Source organism: Peromyscus californicus, unplaced genomic scaffold (assembly GCF_007827085.1).
Source record: "Peromyscus californicus insignis strain IS unplaced genomic scaffold, ASM782708v3 Scaffold_12__1_contigs__length_115047231, whole genome shotgun sequence".
Taxonomy (NCBI): domain Eukaryota; kingdom Metazoa; phylum Chordata; class Mammalia; order Rodentia; family Cricetidae; genus Peromyscus; species Peromyscus californicus.
The window spans coordinates 69629873-69649021 of NW_026294413.1; the positions used below are offsets into that span (position 1 = coordinate 69629873).

A 19149-nucleotide genomic window follows, 5' to 3' on the forward strand; every position below is an offset into this window, starting at 1 on the left:
GTGAGCTCATTGGGAAGCTGGTTTCTGTCCAGTCAGGCCTGCTTGCCTTCCAGGCCCTAGCTGTTTAGCCCCCCAATGCAGGCTGCCACTGGGTCTCCTCAACTCCCCAAGACGGAGGGGGGAAAAGCAGGAAGTCCTAGGGTTAGGGCTAGGTGTAGAAAACTGGTCTCCTAAAGGAGGTGAACTTGGGTTGGGGATGGGTACAAAGGAGGTTCAGGGGCTGTGGGACAATAGCCTGAGCTAACGCTGGAGAATTCTGGAGGTTCTGGGAATGGTCGTCATCCCTCGGAAGGCTTTGGTGTCCTCCTGGTTTTTGACAGCTGGTAGTACCTTCTTCCTTCAGAACACCTGCTCCTGCCCCTGAGAAGCCAAGTGGTAGGCTGCAAATTGGTTTCCTTTTCTGAGGAGCTTCTCCCATGCCCCCTTTCCCCCACTCTGGTCGCCTCCACTGATCTGCTTCACGGCTCAACAAGCAAACACAGATATACTGACGGTTCCCCAGAGCACACTCTCGTGAAGTTACCCGGCTGCATGGCCCTATGCTGGAAGAGATGCCCGAGAAACCTTGTCAGAATTTGCTTGCAGAGACAAACAACCCAGTTAGGTTTGGGTTTTAGTTTGGTTTTGCAGGGCTGAGGATCAAACTCAGTACTGCTCAGGTTAGGCAAATGTTCTACCACTGAGCCACAGGCCTAGTCCCCGATGTGGGGCCTACATTTGGACTAAAGAACTGTGACCTGCAGGGCTCAGCTTCTTTGTGTGTGAAAGGAGTCTGTGTTCAGGCTTCTGTTGCTCTGTACAGTGAGGGCCTCAGCAGTTGCCATTCTCCGGCCTGCAGCAAGGGCAAGGTAGATGCAGAAGGGAAAGACTCGGCTGGGAAGCCTGTTAGATTGTGGTGGCGTGGTGTGTGTGTGTGTGTGTGTGTGTGTGTGTGTGTGTGTGTGTGTGTGTGTGTCGGGAGGGGGGAGGCACTGGGAGAGGGGCAGGGAAGGACCAGCAGGGCTAAGCAGATTGTAGCGGGTGGAGATGCCCCTCTGCCCACACTCTCTCTTTCAGAGGATGTGGCTTCTCTAAGATCTTCCCTTCCCTGGTCCGCCTGGCTGGCAGCCCAGGAGGCTTTGGACCAGCCGGTGGCAGGATCCCTGGCAAAGGGGAGTGATGAAAAGAGGACCCCCACCTCAGGTTGTGGGGTGCATTGGTGGGCAAAGTGCTGCCCCTTCTTGGCCTTCGTTCCCACTCCGGTGACTTCCTAGACCAGCGTCCCCAAGGCCGCCCAAACCTCCTCACATATTCCACTTGGCTCCTTCTGGCTGCCCCAGCTCACAAGTGTTGCTTTCGAATAAAGGAACTTGGAACCATAGAAACTGGGTCAGGCCCAGCAGACAAATGGGCCAGGCCAGTGAAAACAGTGTGCAGGTCCTTGGGAGCCAGAGGGCCCTCAGCTTCCTGTCACCCTATCCTGACATGGTGGCTCACTCAAGTGGGGCCTTACGACCATGAAGGCATCTTCCAAGGTCACTGGGCAACCTCATGGAGTACAGTGGGCACGTCCAAGCGCATCCTCAGCACCAGACCCTTCCGCCTCCACCCCACCATCCTGTCTGTGCAGAATCAATCGTCCAGCTCATCTGCCTTTGTCTCCAGTTCTGCATTCCCATCTCTCCCCCTTGGCTTCAGAGAGCATCTTGTGATTCCAGAATCCCAGCCAAACAATTTCCTCGTGATGGGGAAACCGCACTCCAACTCTGGGCTCCCCCACCTCTTCCCTCTGGCAGTCCCCCACTCCTGGGCTCTTCCACTGGCTCCAGCTGTGTTTTGCAGAATTCCCTCTGGATAACATCTGTAATTGCCTCCATATGTGGACCACAAAAACACAAAGGGGCCATGAGCTCATCTTTTGAGTTTTTTTTTTTTTTTTTTTTGTCACATGCATGGACTTGACTACCCCTAGATGCCCCTGACTTCTCCCAGGGCCACCTTATCAGTTCCAATTCCTTCTGGTGAGGGTGGTGGTGGGGGTTGTGCCTAACTTCACTGAGACACACAGGCCTGCCAAACAGCTGTTGGCAGGGGAGGCACAGGTGACCATGCTTGGGGTCAGGGTTGCTGGCTGGCAGGAAGGTGGGGTGCCCCATCTGCCAAAGCAATCAAGCCAACCACCCTGCAGAGCAGCTGGATAGAAGAGAGGAATGGGTGGGGCCAGGCTCCGAAAGGCAGGCTGTGGAGGACCTGGGCAGGAGCCCAGGGAAGACTGGGCTGAGGCAGGAAGGGAAGGCGGGAGAAGGGGGCTGCTCTCCTTCAGCTGAGCTGACTCAGCAACTGGCCTGACCCCTCCCTTCAGGCTGGTTTTGGAGGAAGGGAGGGTCAACAGCCTGGGAACCCTGTCTAGGGCAGCAGTTTCTGTGGAAAATGGAAACAAAGCCTTGTTATTCTACCTGTCCAACCTGAGGGTCCTGGGTCTTCTGGGCAACTGAGAAACACTGTTCCTCCAGGAGCAGGACACACCTAGTAGATGAGACCATGGGACCACCTCTTTTTTCTTTTCTTTTCTTTTTTCTCCTTCCTGATCTCCTGATCCAACATCAGAGTCCCAGGCCTGGAAAAACCACCACCTTTTTCTCCTTTTTTCATTTTTCGGCAGAGTCTTACTGTGCAGCCCCAACTGGCCTAGAACTTACTTATGTAGACCGGGCTGGCCTCAACCTCCCAGAACTACGCTTCCCTCTGTCTCCAGCGCCTGACAGTAAAGTGCGCACCACCATACCCAGATTTAGAAGAACATCAGGTCCTCGGGCCTACCGCAGAGTTTCAGTCTAATGTGATCATGGGAATGCCCCTGCTGCAGGGACAGATGTAGGAGGAAACTGGAGTGTCTGTGGCCAGGTCACACGGCAGAATAATGCAATCTAGGAAGATTTTCCAAATGGCCTCACTTGACCACTTCCTCCTGTCTCTGGCAGCCTTGAGTCTCACAGGTAGCCTTTTAAGGATTTTGGGGGAAGGAAGCTAGGTTCTGCCAATCACTCCTATAACCTCTAGTGGGGTATGCCTTGCTCCCCGACTCCAGCTCTTAAATCCCACCAGTCCACTAAGAATAAATATCTCTGACAAATGCTAAGACCCCACATTGTGGGAAATGACGTTTTGGATGTCTGCTCTTCCTAGCCCTGTTGGTCACATCAAATCCACCCCTACACCAAGCTACAGTCACACAAAGAATGTGAAACACAGTTTATTCTCCGTGGAAAGGTTGAACAAGGTCAAAAATGTCCTTAGAGGGCACTGACCCAGCCCCGCCCTGCAGGTTTCTGGGGTCAGTTGCCTCTGCCCCCCTCCCCCACCCCTCCCCATGCCCCTTGTTAACAAAAAGGAACGATTTGAATGGCATTCATACATAATAATTATAATAAAAATATACATTAAACAAAACAAAAAAAACCCCAAACAAGACAGAAATTTAGCTGGGCTTCCAGCACCGTTCACCCCGATTTCCCTATTCCCAAACCCCACCCAGACACTCCTCTCCTCTCACCCCCTCCACAGGGTCTTACCCTCCCAAGTCCCCAGTACCATGACCACCTTCAGTGGCTGAAGGAGACTTCCAATGGGTCGGCTGGGTGGGGAAGAGGAAGGGCAGGACACAGTTAACATGGACTGAGGAGGGCCTGTATCAGGAAAGGGAGGGGCCCACCCTACCCAGGAGCACCCAGACACCTGCCTCACTAGGGTAGTGAGGCAGACTGAGCAAGGCTAGGCCACTGACAGCCTCCTCCGGTCTCTGTGAGTCTCCAGTCCCTGTACTATATGTTCTTTTTCCTCCTGTGCTCACTCTTATCCTTCCCTTCCAGAGTCAGTGAGCAAGGGGGCAAAGAGAGGCCAGGGTGTCCTTAAGACCCTCTCTGAGAGATCCAACAGAATGTGTCCACCCGTGGGTACCACAGTGCCCTGCGAGTGCCCTGCAGTCTGCCCAGACTCCCAGGCATACACTGCCACCATCACACCTCATTTCCTGTCTCCTCTGACTACTATCTTTGGGTCCCAGCCCCAGCTACTTGCGTTTGAACAGGTCTTTTTCTGCTTTGAGCCGCCAGGCTCATCCCCCATGCTCCAGATCCTGCTGTCTTCCTTGACCTCTCTGCACCCGGGGCCATTTCCCCTGCTTTTAGCTCTTCCAACCTTGAACTCGACATCCAAGGCTAACATTCGGGAGGGGCCAGGTTTGCCAAGGGTTTCCTCAGACCCATTTTAGTCCTTAATGGCTCAGGCTCCTTGGAAGTTCTCCAGGCTGGGTTGAATAGAGGCAGATCTTTGTGGAGAGGAACTTGGTTGTCCAAGCCACCAAGACCCTCACTGAGCGATTTTTTTTTTTTTTAAAGCAAAGTCTTTAGGGTAGCTGAGCAATCTTTCCACCTCCAAACACACACTCTCAGATTCCTGTTAGTCAGAGTGGTGGGAGGTTGCCAACTGGGTACACTTGGTACTTACGGGGCTCGCATGCCCAGAGCCTCCTGAGGTCAGAGTTCAGAGATTTAAGGTATGTAGTTAGGGGATGGAAAAGAAGCAGATGACCCCATTTGGCCTTTGCCCGTGAGGCCAGAGGGTCTTGCCTTCAAGTGCAGAGCCCTAAAAACATTCAAATAGGGCCAGACACACACCAAGCTGCAAGGTTCCCTTGAGGGCCAGAGGCCGGAAGGGACTACCTTCCTGCTCGGCCCTCAGGGGACCCACCTATGGATGAAGCAATGCTGGGGTGAGGGTGGGAGGGGCCAGTTAGGGGCTGAGAAGGGAGGCTGGAGGGAGGGAGCTCAGGGTGGGTGAGAGCAGCCCACCTGCCACCACCTGCCGCCGCCGCCGCCGGCCTTCAGAGGCTGAGTCCTGGTGGTAGAAGCGGGTGGGCCAGCGGTGGGGGTCAGACCTTGTCCAGCAGTGAGCGCTGGCAGTAGAGCAGTCGCTTGGGGGTCCCGTGGCGTCGGAAGAAGAAGACGGCAAGGCCCACGGCCAGCACCAGGAGCAGCAGCAGCACGGGCAGAACCACGGCGGCCGCACTCACAGCTCCGCTGCCCTCCTCGTCCACCTCAATGATGATCACCTCTGTCTCCTCCTCAGTCCCCTCATCCGGTCGGCCCCCCGAGGGGCAGCCCATCCAGTCCCGGAGAGCCGACTTGGGGTAGCCTGGCTCTACTTTCAGCTTCTGGTTGTTGAATTTCCAGTACTTGTTCCCCTTGTAGAAGTATGTGAAGACTGAAGGGCATCAGGAGGATAGTGTAAGACGGCACGAACCAAGACGGGGCAGAGTCCACACGGGCCCCAAAGAGAGCAAAGGAGAAAGCACAGTTAGCGTGATGGCCAGCTGAGCTTCGCCGCTCTACCTTCCTCCACATTTGCTTCCTCAAGTGGAAAATGGAGTCGATCACAGCACCAGGTTGGAAGAGTGGGAAGACTGAGGGTACTACGCAGGAAAGCATTTGGCTGGTTCCCGGTGATCGACAAGGACCCCACTGCTACCATCATCCATGTTTCCCAGCAGACGCTCTGTCTTTCTGTTCTTCCCCAGCTCCCCATGCCCATCCTTCTCTGGACACACGGTTTCCCTTGCCCCGCTCACCTTCATCGCTACCCATGAATGACCCTCTGGGAGACTCGGGGATTCCTTCCCAGACTTTGATGTTTTTAGGGTACTCGCTGTCCACTGCTCTGAACTCCTCATTGAAACGGTAGTACCTGGGGGAGGGGAGAGAAAGGGAAGGGAGTGGATACTGGGCATGCCCGCCCTCAGAGGTTAGCAGACCCACGGCAGAGTGCACCAGGGAGCAAAGGTTAGCTGTGGACACGGTTGGGGACAGGGGTTTTGAGTAATGAGAGCCTGCAGCCGAAAGAGGCGGAAGGAAGAGGCGGAAGGGAGGGTCCAGGCTGTAAGGAGCCACCAGCAGACCTTAATAACAGTGCCTGGTGGCTGGGGTGGAGACACAGTGTTGGGGGCAGGAGGCGACAAATGACCAGGTCTGAAACGGTGACCCGGTCACATCCCACTCAGGCAGCACTAAGAAAAACTGCCTATTGCTCGGCAACGTAAAGGCTTAGCCAGTTCCAGGGCAACACCTTGGGGGAAAAGTGGGCCTTTCTTCAGAATTTAGGGACAAGGATACTTGGGGTGGCAGTGGTAGTTATTAGTTCCTGAGTGGAGAGGCTTGGGGATTAAGGGTTGGAGGTCTTACTTATTCCCCCTGAAGAAGTAGGTCTTTCCATTGGGCATCCAGAAGAGAGCCGCATCAATCTTGTCAGTGGGCAGTCCTCGGCCTAGCTCCTTAATGTGCTTGGGGTACCCAGGTTCCAGGGAAGCCTCGTCAAACACCCAATGCTTATCTCCTGGGATACAAGAGAAGGGAAGAACCTGGGTTCAACTTAACTCTGAGGTCTTTGGGACTCAAGTGGAAATAGCTCATCCAAGGGGACCCTCCCAACTTCCCCAGTCTATGAAATGCCTGGTTACCTTTGAAGAAGACAAACTTGCCATCCTTTCTCTCATAGGCAGTATTGATGGATGCAGGCAGGCCCCTCCAGAACTGGCCGATAGGCATTGGATAGCCATCCATCACCTGGTTATTCCTCACCCGCCAGAACCATCGCTCCTAGAAACCAGTCAAGGTGGGGGAGAGCCCATCACATCTTGTCCTTAGTTTTCTTTTTCAGTCCCCAAAGCTCCCCCACTGCGCTCAGGCCTATGGCTTTAGTTCTCAGCCCTTCTACGACTACTTCCACCCAGCTTCCTTGTGGAGCGTCCTTCTGTCCCCCTTCTTCTCTTCTTCTCTCTCACCTTGAAGACAAACATCTCTCCTCGGAGCATGGCCACGGTGTCAAAGTTCCCATCACAGATGTTAGGCCCATACGTGGGGTTTCTGGGCTTGTCTGGGACAGAGGGCCAAGAGGTAGTTCTGGGTTGAGGGGGCATCTTGGTGGGTGACCCTGACTTACTCCCTGAGGAAGACAACAAAAGTGGCACTTCAGACTTTGGGGTAGAGAGGACGGAAGGACAGACACAGAAACAGACAGCACCCTTAGAAAGCATGAAGAGGGAGGAGGTGCTCCGGAGATGGCTAGTGGTTAAAGCACATACTGCTCTTGCAGGGGATGTGAGTTTGGTTCTCAGCACTGACAGACAGGTGGCTCACAACCACCTAAAACCCCACTTCTAGGAAGTCGGATGCCTCTGGCCCCTGTGGACACACACACACACACACACACACACACACACACCTCTAATAAAAATAAATATATATATTTTTAAAAAGTGTAAACAGGTTTTTGGAGAAGGTTGAAGTAGTTAGCTTGAGTATACTCAAAAGTGGGAGCTATGGAGCTGGAGATATGGCTGACTGATTAGGAGCACTTGCGGGTTTCCTACAGAGCATCCAAGTTTGGTTCCCAGAACTCACATGGCAGTTTCAGGAGATCTAATGACCTCTTCTGGCCTCCATGGGCACCAGGCATGTACGTAGTGCACATACACACACACACACACACACACACACATACACACAATACACTTATACATATATACACACACACACATACATATACAATACTTAAGACATATACAAAAACTTTTAAAAAGTCAGAGCTAATAGAGGCAGTAAAAGGTGGGATGTAGTGTGTGCACAGGCGTCACAGCACTAGGGAGAGAAAATCCAGCCAGAGACCCAAAAGGGGCAAGAGCAGAGACAGGAACAGGGATGGGGAAGGATAACTTGCCATAGAGTTGCTGGATGCCGCGGCGATCGTCGTCAGGGAGCACAAAGTTTTCCGTGTCCATCCACTGGTAAAAGGGCGCCATGATGGCAGAGGGATCGTTGGAATGCTCCAGGCCTAGAGCATGGCCCAACTCATGCACAGCTACCAGGAAGACGTCATTCCCTGGAGGGATGGAGATGGTGAGAGCTTGGGTCCCTTCTTAGGCTCCCTGCTTCCCCACCACAGGAAGATCAGATCTGGAGGGTCAGTCTCCTGTTTGGTTCAGAAAGCCCGAAGCCAGTCACTACCCTCCTCTGGGTGGAATGGGGCACCCTGGGGCAGGATTCTAATCCCAAGAAAACCTACACTGTGGGGCTCAGTTGCTCCCAGAAACTAGGCATCATCTTTGCCTGGAAAAGTGGGTGGAAAGGAAGCTTTTAAGTCTGTGATTGGCAAGGCAGTCAGGCAGGGACAGCAGACCAAATATACAGCCATAAATAGCTTAAAATATAATTCCTGCTTTCATACTAGGTTTGTGTGACTAGTACTTAGCTGTTTGTTGGTCTTTTTGTTGTTTATTTTGAGACAGTTTTGCTATATAGTCTAGGCAGGCCTCAAATTCACAATCCTCCTGCCTCAGCACTTTTATTTATTTATTTATTTGTTTGTTTGTTTGTTTATTTATTTATTTTGTTTTTTGAGACAGGGTTTCTCTGTATAGCTTTGGTGCCTGTCCTGGATCTCACTCTGTAGACCAGGCTGGCCTCAAACTCACAGAGATCCACCTGGTTCTACCTCCTGAGTGCTGGGATTAAAGGCATGGGCCACCACCGCCCGGCTAGATTTACTTTTTAACTTTATTGATTTATGAGACAGGGTCTCACTACTGTAGCCCTGGCTGGCTGGAACTTACTATGTAGACCCGGCTAGCTACTACACCCTGCTAGCTTAGACTCTTCTATATTCAAGTGATTGCACATTCTACCCAGGGTGGAACTCAGGGTTCCCTTACTCACCATTTAGGTCATCATTTTGGACAGTCCAGGGCTCAGCAGAATCAAAGTGGGTGTCCCCTCCAATATTGGGGCCTGGGAAATAGGCATGAGCCAAGAAGCCCCCTTCACCATCAAAGGGTGTACTGTCGCCGTGGAAACCCTCAGCAAACAAGATCATGATGTCAGCCTGCTTCTCATGACCCTCTCTGATGTAGGCATAGGGTACTTCACGGAAGCGCAGTGGCGTGGCACTCTCCCATACTCGGAAGGCCTTCCTAATGGCCTCGAATGTGGCATACTCGCCCACCTTGGGGGTGTAATTCTGGATGCTGACAGGAGGGTAGAAAAGGGGACCGTTAGGACAAAGGAGGCAAAGTTCCCCGTGCTCTCCCAGCACTGACTGAACAGCCCAGCCACCTTGCTAGACCTGCTTGCCCTGCCATTGCATATTTGAATATCTCAGCCCCAAGAACCAAAGGCTTAGGGGTGTTGGCACTAGAGTGCATACCCCCAAATGACTGCACTTCTCTGCAAGATTGGAACCATTTTCCTTCCCACTCCCTAAGAATGGAGGAGACCAGTGCAGGCCATCTCTGTCTCTACATTATACAACTACATGGGGAAGGGTAGTAGATGTGAGAAAAATCTCTAGGCTGTTGGACTCACCAGAAAGTGATCTCATTATGCTGCCACTTGAGGCCCTGAATGGCATAGCGCTTCCTCCGCACATTGGCCTTGATCTCAGTACCAAACTTATCTGGAACACCACAGCGAGGGCGCCTCATGGCCCTAGGGTGGGAACATTGGGGTCAGAGCAGTATATAAAATAAAAAAGCCTTCAAGGGGAGAGACTGGAGTGCTACAGTTGACCCAGGGTCCTGGCCTCTGGCCCCAGGTCAGTGTTGGGTGAGGCTTTGTGTGTGTGTGTGTGTGTGTGTGTGTGTGTGTCGGCGTAGGGAAAGGGCAGGGAGTGATGTGAACGGGAGAGGGTTGGGACACTGGCGCAGGGGCAGCATCAATCGCGGCATTTCCGGTACTCAGTGTGGTCAGTGGATGTCAGGAACTTACTTCATGGTGTCCGAATCAGCCTTGCCTGTCACTTGCAAACCATAGAACCTCTGCATGGCGGCAATGGCAGCCGAGAGTGACTGGGGTGAGCGTTGTGTATGGGTGCGCAGGTCCCCTGGAGGTAGGTAGCCATACTGCTGCAGCCAGGCCTGTAGGGAGAGGAGTGTGGCTTAGAGAATTTTCCACTTGGCCCAGGGGGCCCACCTGCCTCTCCACCGTGTCTGGCTGGTGTCCTTGGCTTAGTGAGAAATAAGATGGGCTCCCAGCCTGGTTCTGGCAGGAACTCTCAGGCTGACTGTTGACTTGAACTCTATAGCCTGGGCCTCAGTACGGCTTGTCCCCAGGGGTGATGGGGAGCAGACTGTTACAAGGCTGGAGAGCCATTGGTCCTGACTGGCTATAGTACGCTTATAAATGAAAGGATTGATGGACTGAGAGAGTTTTAGGATGTTTTTGGTTTGGGTTTCCATGCATGTGGAGGCCAAAGGTCAATGTCTGGTGTGTTCCTTGGGAGCTGTCCACCTTGTTTTTCAGACAGTCTCTCACCTATTAGGCCAGGCTGGATGACCAACCAGCCTCAGGGCACTGCCTGCCTCTGCCTCCGTGGCGCTGAGATTGCAAGTGTGTGCTACCTTGTCTCGTTTTTTTTTTTTTTTTTTTTTTTTTTTTAACATGGGTACCAGGGTTCACATCAGGCCCTCAAGCTTGCAAAGCAAGCATTTTACTAAGCCATCCCCACACCCTAGAGTGTCTTCTGAGAGACGACATTTTCTCCAGCACTTTTCTCCTCTGCCAGTCCTTGCAAAGATGGCATGTCCCATTTGAAAATGGGTTAGGTCCATGACAGGTAGAAATAGTAGAGTCAGGGTGAGGGATTCTGAACAGGGTAAGGGAGTTCCTGGAACTGAGGGGCCCCACTTGGAGGACTCTCACAGCGGAAATCTTTTTAAGGAGTCCAGAAAAGGAGTCAGGGTTGAGGCTGGATGCTGATGGAGAAGCTGGGCTCTTTAGAGGTGGTAGCTAATCAGCCATGACCCTAAATAAATACTCTATGACCTAGTGATCTAGGCTCAGAAAGCCAAGCAAGCCATGTTATGTATGGCTTCTTTTATAGGGAGACATGACCCAGACAGCAAGGTCAGAGGGAGCTTCACGTTGCCTAGAATGGGCATTTGGAGGGGAAAAGGGCCAAAGCTGCCTTGGGTCCTGCATCTCCTACCCACGGTTATTAGGATGGATTTATCTCCACATGTTGCTCCCCCTTCAGGCCTAGGCATGGGGTGGTAGAGCACTGCTCTTTTGTGGGGTCTGGGGGTGATTCAGGAGCAGCTGACTTAGGACCTGAGCCCAACAGGGGCAGGAATTGCAACATCGTTCCAGGAAGCGATTCCCCTCAAGGCTGACGTGAGTTAGGGCCTGAGCTGTAAACAACCCAGCCTTTCCCCCAGCCAATAAGCCTGGCCAAACAACCCTAGCATCACCTGTTTCTCAAAAAACGCTCCTCAAGGGCGCGTTGAGTTTAACCTCTTGTATGTCAGAGGGGCCTAGCAGGGTGTGTACGTCCAGAGCTGTTCCCTCGGATCCGAAGGCTTGCCCTGACCTGTGCTGGCTGATGCCACTACCAGTGCCCTGCAGAGGCCTGCTGTGGCCTGTACCGAGTAGGCAGGGAACTCCCTTTGCTCCTAGTCTCACCTGTAGGCTCTGACCCCTGCTGGGATAACAGCTGCTACATGGCTTCCGGAAGGGTGGGAGTGGCCCGCCCCTCCCCCACAGCTGGAAGTTAGGAGGAGGAAAGGTTCTCTTAGCCAAAGAGAAGGCACGCTTCTGGAGGAGGATGGAGAAGGGAGGCCGGTGGGTGAAGCATCACAGCCAGGAGCTCTGGGTAAATCCCTTTCCTACGAGCCTCTCTCAAGAGATAGGCAGGTCTAAATAAGGAGACTCAGAAACCCTGCCCTGTACCCTGTGGAGAAAAATGGATGCTTTGTCAGGAACCGGGACTCCCCGGAAGAGTATCACAAAGCCAAGAAAGAAAGTGTCCCCATCATTTTCCTTTCCCGGACTGGGCATGTTTCTTTCTCCCTCTCACAGAGCCAGGCTCTGAGCAAAGCAGGAACCACAGACTATGAGACTGGAACCGCAGGAGAGGACTCTGGTGTCTGCGGCTGAGTGGGGGAAGGGTGAAGCACCAGACACACTGTCCTGGAGCTGGTGTGGAGCTGTGGAGGCCTGGTGAAAGGGACCGAGCTGCCTGAGGCCTGGAGAAGAGACCTGGAGAAGTTGGGTGGCAGGAGCCAGTAGGCTGGCATTGTCTTGATCAGTAAGGGCAGGGTATTCCCTAGGAGAAAGTCAAGGCGGCCGGGAGGGTGGGGGCTCTCCAGCTCTCCATCAAGCCTTGGATTCTAGCCTCCCTTCTGGGTCTGCCCCGCCCTCCCTCGGCTTCCCACCCTACTGTGTTCCAGAAGCAAATGGTGGTTCTGGCTCTGGGACGACCATGACCCACTTAGGGCAGAGCCAGGGCTGCTGGCCCTCCCCTCGGGGACCTAGTGGAGGCTGGGGAGGGGAACAAGAAGTTGGCAGTGGGCAGTCTTCCAGAGGTTCCTTTTGTTAGGCACTCTCTCTTTGGGGCTAAGACGGGAGCTTCAGGCCTGGGAAAGTCACCTCCTCTTTGACAACTGGGTTTGGTCTCCAGTCTCAGGGAGGATTTTACTCTTTCTAGTCTCTATGGACAAGTGTGGCTCCGCTCCTAGGGCCACACTTGTCCCTTCAGCCCCAGGTCTCTTAGGGGGCACAGGCAGCATGTGCCCCGGAGACGTTACCTCGGAGGGTGTGATCCGGCCTGGGCCTGGGACTAGATAGAGCAGAGGGAGTCAGATCCAGAGCGTATCCTGCACTTTGAGCCCTTCCCAGCCCTTCCCTACCACACCCAGGTCCTCACCAGGATGAGTGGGTTGGGTGGCCCAAAATAAGAAGCTGATTAAATCTATCTCCCACCTTCACCCCAAAATAAGAGAAGGAGGGAAAACTTCCTCAGACTACTCCCACGCAGCTTCCTCCAGGACCGGGGTGGGCTATGGTCTTGGGAGGGTTGGGGGTGGGGGCGACCAAGTCAGTTGGGACGCTTCAGGGTGACCCAGGCCGGCCCTCAACTCACTCGCCGAGCAACTCCCCCCAGTCTCTCAGTAATTAACGCAGAAAAACAATTAGCAACAAAAAAGCCCCCCCGCCCCGCCCCGAAGGCGCCGGTTGGGGTGAGGACGCGGGGAGGCGGTGGCCAGGCTGCGCCCCGAGGCTCACAAGAAGAGCTTTGTGTGCGCGGAAGTTCGGCCCGCCGTGATCCTCGACGCCAGGGCCCGAGGCCCGCACCGAGGGCGGTCCAGGGGAGGCGGGTTGCGCCCGGCCGCCCCCGACGCCCCACTTGGTACAGATGCGCCCGTGCGGGCACCTGAGCGCTGCCAAACCGTTGGAGCAACTCGCGTGTGACACCGGCCCGGACGGCGCGGGGTTGGAGCGGAGTCCGGTGTTTACGAGGCTCCTGCCTGGTGCCAGAGTGCGCGCAGAGCCCGGGAGAGCGAGGCCCAGGCCCCGCTGCAAAGTTCTTCCAGGGAAGGGGGGAATGGGAAAGAGGCGGCGGCGGCGGCGGCGGAGGGGGTTTGTTGGAGGCAGGCAAAAGTTGGATCGACTTGCAAGTTTGCAGATCAGGAGGGAAAAGAAAGGCCGGAGCAGCAGAACCCCCCAGAGCCCTGCTCTCAGCGGGGGCTGTCCCCTTGGAGACCCCCCGGGCTCGCTTACCCGGCGGGCGCAACTCCGGGAAGGGCCGGAGGAGCTCACTTACTTCGGGGCTGAAGTTGCTGCCTTGGGCCCAGCCGAGGGAGGCGAGCGCGGTGCCGAGCGTGAGCAGGGGGAGCAGGAGGCTGCGGGAGGGTCGAGGGGCGGGAGACATGGTCCGCGGCGTCGGGGCGCCGGGCGGTGCGGGCTCCGCGGCGGGGCCCACGCCCTGGGGTCGCGCCGCCGCTCTCCTTGGGCGCCTTTGTCTTCTGAAGGCACGAAACTTGGATTCCTAGAGCGCAGGCGGCTTGGAGGTGAGGGGATTGCTCCTGAAAGTGCCTGTTTGCTCTTCTCTTTTCCGATTTTTGATCTTTCTTCTGCTTAGTCGGCGAACTGGGTTGGAAGCCCTCTCTGCTCTCTCCTTTGGTCCCTCCCTTCTCCCACAGCCTCTCCTCCGCCCCCGCCCCAATGCCCTCCTTTCCTGGTGGGGACGTGGTTGTTTCAGCCTGAATCCAATTACAGCCAAGAGCAGGCAGGAGAGAAGGGGGAAAAAAGTTGTCTTTCTGTGGTGCAGGCTGCCATCTGCAGGGGTTGAGGCCACCGCCAACAACTAACTAGGAGCCTGGGTGTCCCGGGGGACGGGATGCGGAAGACTTTCTCTTCCTAAGCATTTTTTGGGTGGCCTGATTCCTGTAGTATTCAGCATGTCTCACTTCAGCGTGTTAAGTACTAGGAGGCCTGATGGCTAGGGATGGTGGTGACATGGAGTTTTCAACGCTTGTGAGGAAGGGGCATTTACTAACAAGGAGGAATTGTGTGCTGATCTGTGGACAGCCTGCTCCTCCTGCCTCAAACTTATATTGTAACAAAAACATTGTCTAACAACAATCACAATTACTTTGAATTTGGGAGTCCGCCCCTTTATTAATGGCTTTTGCAATCTAGCTGTTCCACTAAGTGTGAACTGCCAGAATAGGAAAAGCGTTCAAGGTCCCAGAACTGGGGAAAGCCAAATAAAAGTCTGATTGGAATTGTTGGAGGAGGAAGGGTTGGAAGTTAGGATTCTGGAGTTTTGTTAAGTCTTTACACTGGAGACAGTTCCTTAGAGCCCAGCTTCCGTGATGGCTGGGCTCTGAGAACAAAAGGAGAGGTATGCAGGGAAGGGGAGGACAGGCTGGAGCTGGCAGTGAGAAAGGGAGATAGATAAGAGGTTGAGAATTAGATCTGGAAAAACACCAAGCAGTGGGACAGAGGCAGGAAAAGTGGGGGAGACAGAAAACTCGACCATCAGCGAAATGTAAGATCCAAGAATTGCATTTGGTCAGCGAGAGGAAGGAGGTAGTGGGGAAAGGAAGGGAGGGAGAGCTAGCGAAGGGAAGCAGTAAAGCAGAGGGTAAAAAGAAGGTCAGGTAGGAAGCTCCAGAAACCCACAACTACCAACCAGGTTTGTGGTGGGAAGATGCAAGCCAACATTCAGTACTGGACTGGGAACAAAGGTCCTTGCCTTCAGAATCCAGGGGAGGGCTCATGATCAATAAAATGAGTGGTTGCCAGGTCATGGGCAGTTTCCAAGGGGTGGACAGTGGGTATTAGTGCCACAGTGGCATTGTGTAGGGGTGAGGAAGTACAGACCCCTCTTCAACCAACCTCTGGAATTCAGTCAGAACATAAGTCCTTTAGCGGAAGACTAAACACACAAGTTTAATTCTGTGTCAGCTTTAGAGTGAGTGTCTCCTGGACCATGTATCCGGACACTCGTTGCTTAAGAGACTTCTGCTAGGTGTGGTGGCATGACTTTAAATCCAGACAGAGGCAGGTGGCTCGTTGTGAGCTCAAGACAGCTTGGTCTACAGGCTGTTTCAGGCCAGCCAGAGCTATATAGAGACCCTATCTCAGAAAGAAAAAAGGACCTCCAATGGGAAGCCCTTTTTGAAATCTACAGCAAATTTCCTCTTTATGTGCACTGGTGTTTGGCCATGGGTGTTGGGTTCCCTGAAACTGAAGTTATAGTTGTGAGCTGCCATGTGGGTGCTAGAAATTGAACCCAGGTCCTCTGGAAGAGCAGTCAGTGCTCTTAACTGATGAGCCATCTCTCTAGCCTCTGGGAAGTCCTTTTCATCAAAACCTTTATTGGATGCCAACTGCACATAACTGAGCTGATTATGGTTATGAGCTGACTGAGATGTGACTCAAGTACCTTGGTAAAAACAGGAAAACTGGTGCTGTCCCCTTTTCTTCCTTCACAGAGCAGCTGCTGCTACTCTTAGCTGGGTCGGCCTCATGGCCAATATGGGAAAGGATTAAAATCTCAGAGCAAGGCTGGCCGTGGTGTCGCACGCCTTTCATCCCAGCACTTGGGAGGCAGAGGCAGGCGGATCTCTGTGAGGTTGAGGCCAGTCTGGTCTACAGAATGAGTTCCAGGGCAGCTTGGGCTGTTACAGAGAGAAACCCTGTCTCAAAACACCAAAAAAAAGAGAAAGAAAGAAGAAAATCCCTGAGCAAGGCTAAGTAGTAGGGTGGTGGCATGCTTAGCTTCTGCAGGGCTCTGGGTTTGTTCTCTAGCACCAGGGGCAAAATAACAGCCCCAGAGTAAGATCTGGCCGAATTGGGATGGAGTGAGCACTGAGGGCTCTGGGCCAAGCCTCCCGGCAGTGATTGTAAGTTCCTCTTGGTGCTTGAGGTCTTCTGCTGTCAATACAAATGGCGGGAAAAATGGCTTTGTTCTGCATGGAATAAAGCATTCAGGCCACAGAAAAGAAAGCCAGAGAGTCTGGGAAAGCGGGAATGGAGCTGTTTTTTATTGATGTGGAAGTGGGCTTCTCAGTGAAATCCCTTTGGGTTTAAGACCACTTTCCTGCTTCCTTTCTTCCTCCAGCTTCTGTTGCTTTAGCTTCCAGGCCTGTAATCCAGCATCCATTTCCTGTGTCAGCAGTACAACTCGCCTCTGAAACAGACAGGAAAAGAAAAAATAACATCTGGGGCTCAAGTGTGCCATGGAGCAGCTATCCTCTGTCCCCAGAAGCCAGAGGTTTTCAGCTGGCTATTGATGCTGACTGGCACCAGACTGGTATTTGCAGGACAGAAGGGAGGTGACAATGTGAAGGGCAGTGTCTGCCCTACTTGAGTCTTCCCTTCTCACATGCTATTAAAACATTTGCCTTGGGCAGGTAGGGTGGTGCATCCTTTGATCCTAGCACTAAGGGGGCAAAGGCAGGCCCATCTCTTGTGAGTTTGAGGCCAGCCTGGTCTATATACCTTGCCCAAATAAATAAATAAATGGCTGTCACACTGGAGATACAGCTGCTGCTGGTGTACTTGTCTAGCAGGCAGGAAGCCCCGGATTTGATCCCAAGCACTGCCAAACAGTCAGGTGCAACACAACTTAATGAACTATAATTTATGGTGCTGGAGAGATGGCTCCGTGGCTAAGAGTACTTTCTGCTCTTGCATGGGACCCAGGTTCAACTCCCAACACCCACATGGCAGCTCACAACCATCTGTAATTCCAGTTCCAGGGAATCTGACACCCTCCTTTGACTTCTATAGGCACCAGGCACACATGTGGTGAACACACATTCAGAGGCAAAGCACATACATATAAGAGTTAATCTTAAAGGAAACAAAGATAAATGAGGACTTAAATTTTCCTCCCCCAATTGTAAGCATAGGCCTTGCTGGAGTTCCAGCCACTTACTGCAAGCTTTTCCCTTTGAGCTTTTCTTCGAAGCTGGCCTTTCATTGGGGGAGCAGGGCGGCCATCTACAGATAGAGGCGAGAAAAAGGCAAGGGTTAAAATGTGGTCTGGCCATCTCGTCCACTCATTGTGATGTCATAGGAAGTAGAGGAGAGTCAGTCTTTAGGTTCCCCTCTTCCAGTTCACATTTACCAGGGCTGGGGTGGGGCCCTAGGTTCAAATCCCAGCACTGCCCATCAAAAATAATACTGAAGAGGAAACCAGTTCACGACCACTCTACAACAGAATCATGAAAAGCAGTTCCAAGGCACGTTCCTATTATTTCATTTAGCCGTGTCATTAGCATGGAATTAGGTTCATCTGCAGTGCTGAATTCAGTGTTTCATCTTCAGAAACCCTTCACTCAATGTGGGGCTTTGCTGAACTTTATCTCACTGTATAATGAAATGTATGTTTTGTTTTTTTGAGACAAGGGTTTCTCTGTATCCCTGGCTGTCCTGGAACTTGCTCTGTAGACCATGGTGGCCTTGAACTCAGAGATCCACCTGCTTCTGCCTCCTGATTACAGGCGTGTGTCATTACTCTTTTTTCATTTTATGTTTTTTTTTTTTTTTAAATGTTTTATTTTTATGTGAATGGGTGTTTTTGCTTGCACTGTGTGGGTGCCTGGTGCAGGTGGAAGTGAGAAGATGGAGTGGATTCCCTGGAACTAGAGTTACATACAAGCAGTTGTGAGCCACTGTGTGGGTGTTGGGGATAGAATCCAAATTCCTCCTGAATAAGAGTCAGTGCATCTCAGGCCCCTCTCCAGCCCCATAATCTTTTTTTTTTTCTTTTTTCGAGAAAAAAAGGCTTCTCTGAATTGAGTCTGCTAGCTTCAGTTTTGAGGGATCCTCAGTGTTCCTTGCAGCGGCCTTCCAAAGAATTCCTTGTGTATGTGGAGTCAAGTTCTAAAAATACACTCACCACACATGCCCCCTTCTGAAAAGATAAAAGTCACCACGCACCCTTCCAGTCCCAGGACAGCCCAAGTTAGAATTATATCTACAAGCCATGATCCCCTAACAGCTCACCTTCCTTATGCCAATTTACTATTTATTTATACACAGGGTCTCACTCTGTAGTTCAGGATAATCTGGGTCTCCCTACGCAGCACATAACTTGCACCGACCACACAGCAATCCCTCTGCTTCAGCTCCCAAAAGCTAAGACTTCAGGTGTGAGCTACCACACCCAGCTCTGTAGTCAGACAAAATTAGAGTTCTTTCCCGCAAACTCTCCTAAGTAAAAGGTTCAATATTTTCCCAGACACGCCCCCAGTCCCCACCAGGGGTGGTCTCCCGGAGGAAAAAGAAAAAAAAAAAAAACCCTGACATCAACGCTCACCGGCGAAAGACCAGTCAGGAAGCTCCGTGAGGGGCCCGTAGCCGGAAGGGTTGGCAGCCAGTCCCTGCCTGGGTGGGGAAACAGTGGGATGAGGACTCGGCTGGCTGCCAGGTCCCGCCGCGCCCCCGCCCCTGCCCGGCACTCACTCCAGTCGCCACCGGCTGCCGGCCCGAGCCGCTGCACTGCAGTGCAACCTCCGGACACCTCCTGGAAGAGCAGGGAGTTAGAGGGCAGGCCACCCAGCGGCTCCCGGGTCCCCCCAACCCCACAGTCACTCACTGGACAGCCAAATCCCCAACGCAGCCATGCCGCAGCAAAGGGGCCGGAAGTGGGCGTGGCCCCGGCGGCCACGCGCGACGCTGCCGGGAAAACCGGAAGCCGACATCTTGAATGTGGTTCTCGATCGCGGGCCCCGCCATCTTGGGCCAGCGTACGGAAGGGAAGGCCCGCTGTGGGCTGGGTGTTTGGGGCAGGAGGAGCTGTCCCGCGTGCATCCTGCGTCGTCCGAGGCGG

At 53.2% G+C, this 19149-nt stretch overlaps 2 protein-coding genes across 2 annotated transcripts; both read right to left on the reverse strand.

Moving 5' to 3' along the window:
* Nucleotides 1–3370: 3370 nt before the first annotated feature.
* On the reverse strand, nucleotides 3371–14353 carry Mmp14 (matrix metallopeptidase 14). The gene is made up of 10 exons (XM_052733256.1): nucleotides 13624–14353; nucleotides 9792–9940; nucleotides 9390–9512; nucleotides 8745–9052; nucleotides 7750–7911; nucleotides 6815–6975; nucleotides 6491–6629; nucleotides 6216–6366; nucleotides 5606–5721; nucleotides 3371–5241 (listed from the first exon to the last, which is right to left on the reverse strand). The coding sequence occupies exons 1-10, from the start codon at nucleotides 13729–13731 to the stop codon at nucleotides 4910–4912; spliced, it is 1749 nt and encodes a 582-aa protein (XP_052589216.1). The 5' UTR covers nucleotides 13732–14353; the 3' UTR covers nucleotides 3371–4909.
* Nucleotides 14354–16332: 1979 nt separating this feature from the next.
* Nucleotides 16333–19147, reverse strand: Mrpl52 (mitochondrial ribosomal protein L52). The gene is made up of 5 exons (XM_052733270.1): nucleotides 18916–19147; nucleotides 18783–18843; nucleotides 18637–18704; nucleotides 17251–17315; nucleotides 16333–16500 (listed from the first exon to the last, which is right to left on the reverse strand). Exons 1-5 carry the CDS (start codon nucleotides 19019–19021, stop codon nucleotides 16354–16356), a joined length of 447 nt encoding a protein of 148 aa, XP_052589230.1. The 5' UTR covers nucleotides 19022–19147; the 3' UTR covers nucleotides 16333–16353.
* Nucleotides 19148–19149: the final 2 nt, after the last annotated feature.

Bases quoted from the DNA above. Each gene is read 5' to 3' on its own strand.
- Mmp14 (XM_052733256.1), bottom strand. From the start codon at position 13,731: ATGTCTCCCGCCCCTCGACCCTCCCGCAGCCTCCTGCTCCCCCTGCTC. The intron at 9,053-9,389 runs GTGAGTCCAACA...CCCTCCTGTCAG, and splicing joins CATAATGAGATCACTTTCTG to CATCCAGAATTACACCCCCA. The intron at 5,242-5,605 runs GTGAGCGGGGCA...GATGCCCTTCAG, and splicing joins ATTCATGGGTAGCGATGAAG to TCTTCACATACTTCTACAAG.
- Mrpl52 (XM_052733270.1), bottom strand. From the start codon at position 19,021: ATGTCGGCTTCCGGTTTTCCCGGCAGCGTCGCGCGTGGCCGCCGGGGC. The intron at 18,705-18,782 runs GTGAGTGCCGGG...TTCCCCACCCAG, and splicing joins GGCAGCCGGTGGCGACTGGA to GCAGGGACTGGCTGCCAACC. The intron at 16,501-17,250 runs GTAAGTGGCTGG...TGTCTGTTTCAG, and splicing joins CTCAAAGGGAAAAGCTTGCA to AGGCGAGTTGTACTGCTGAC.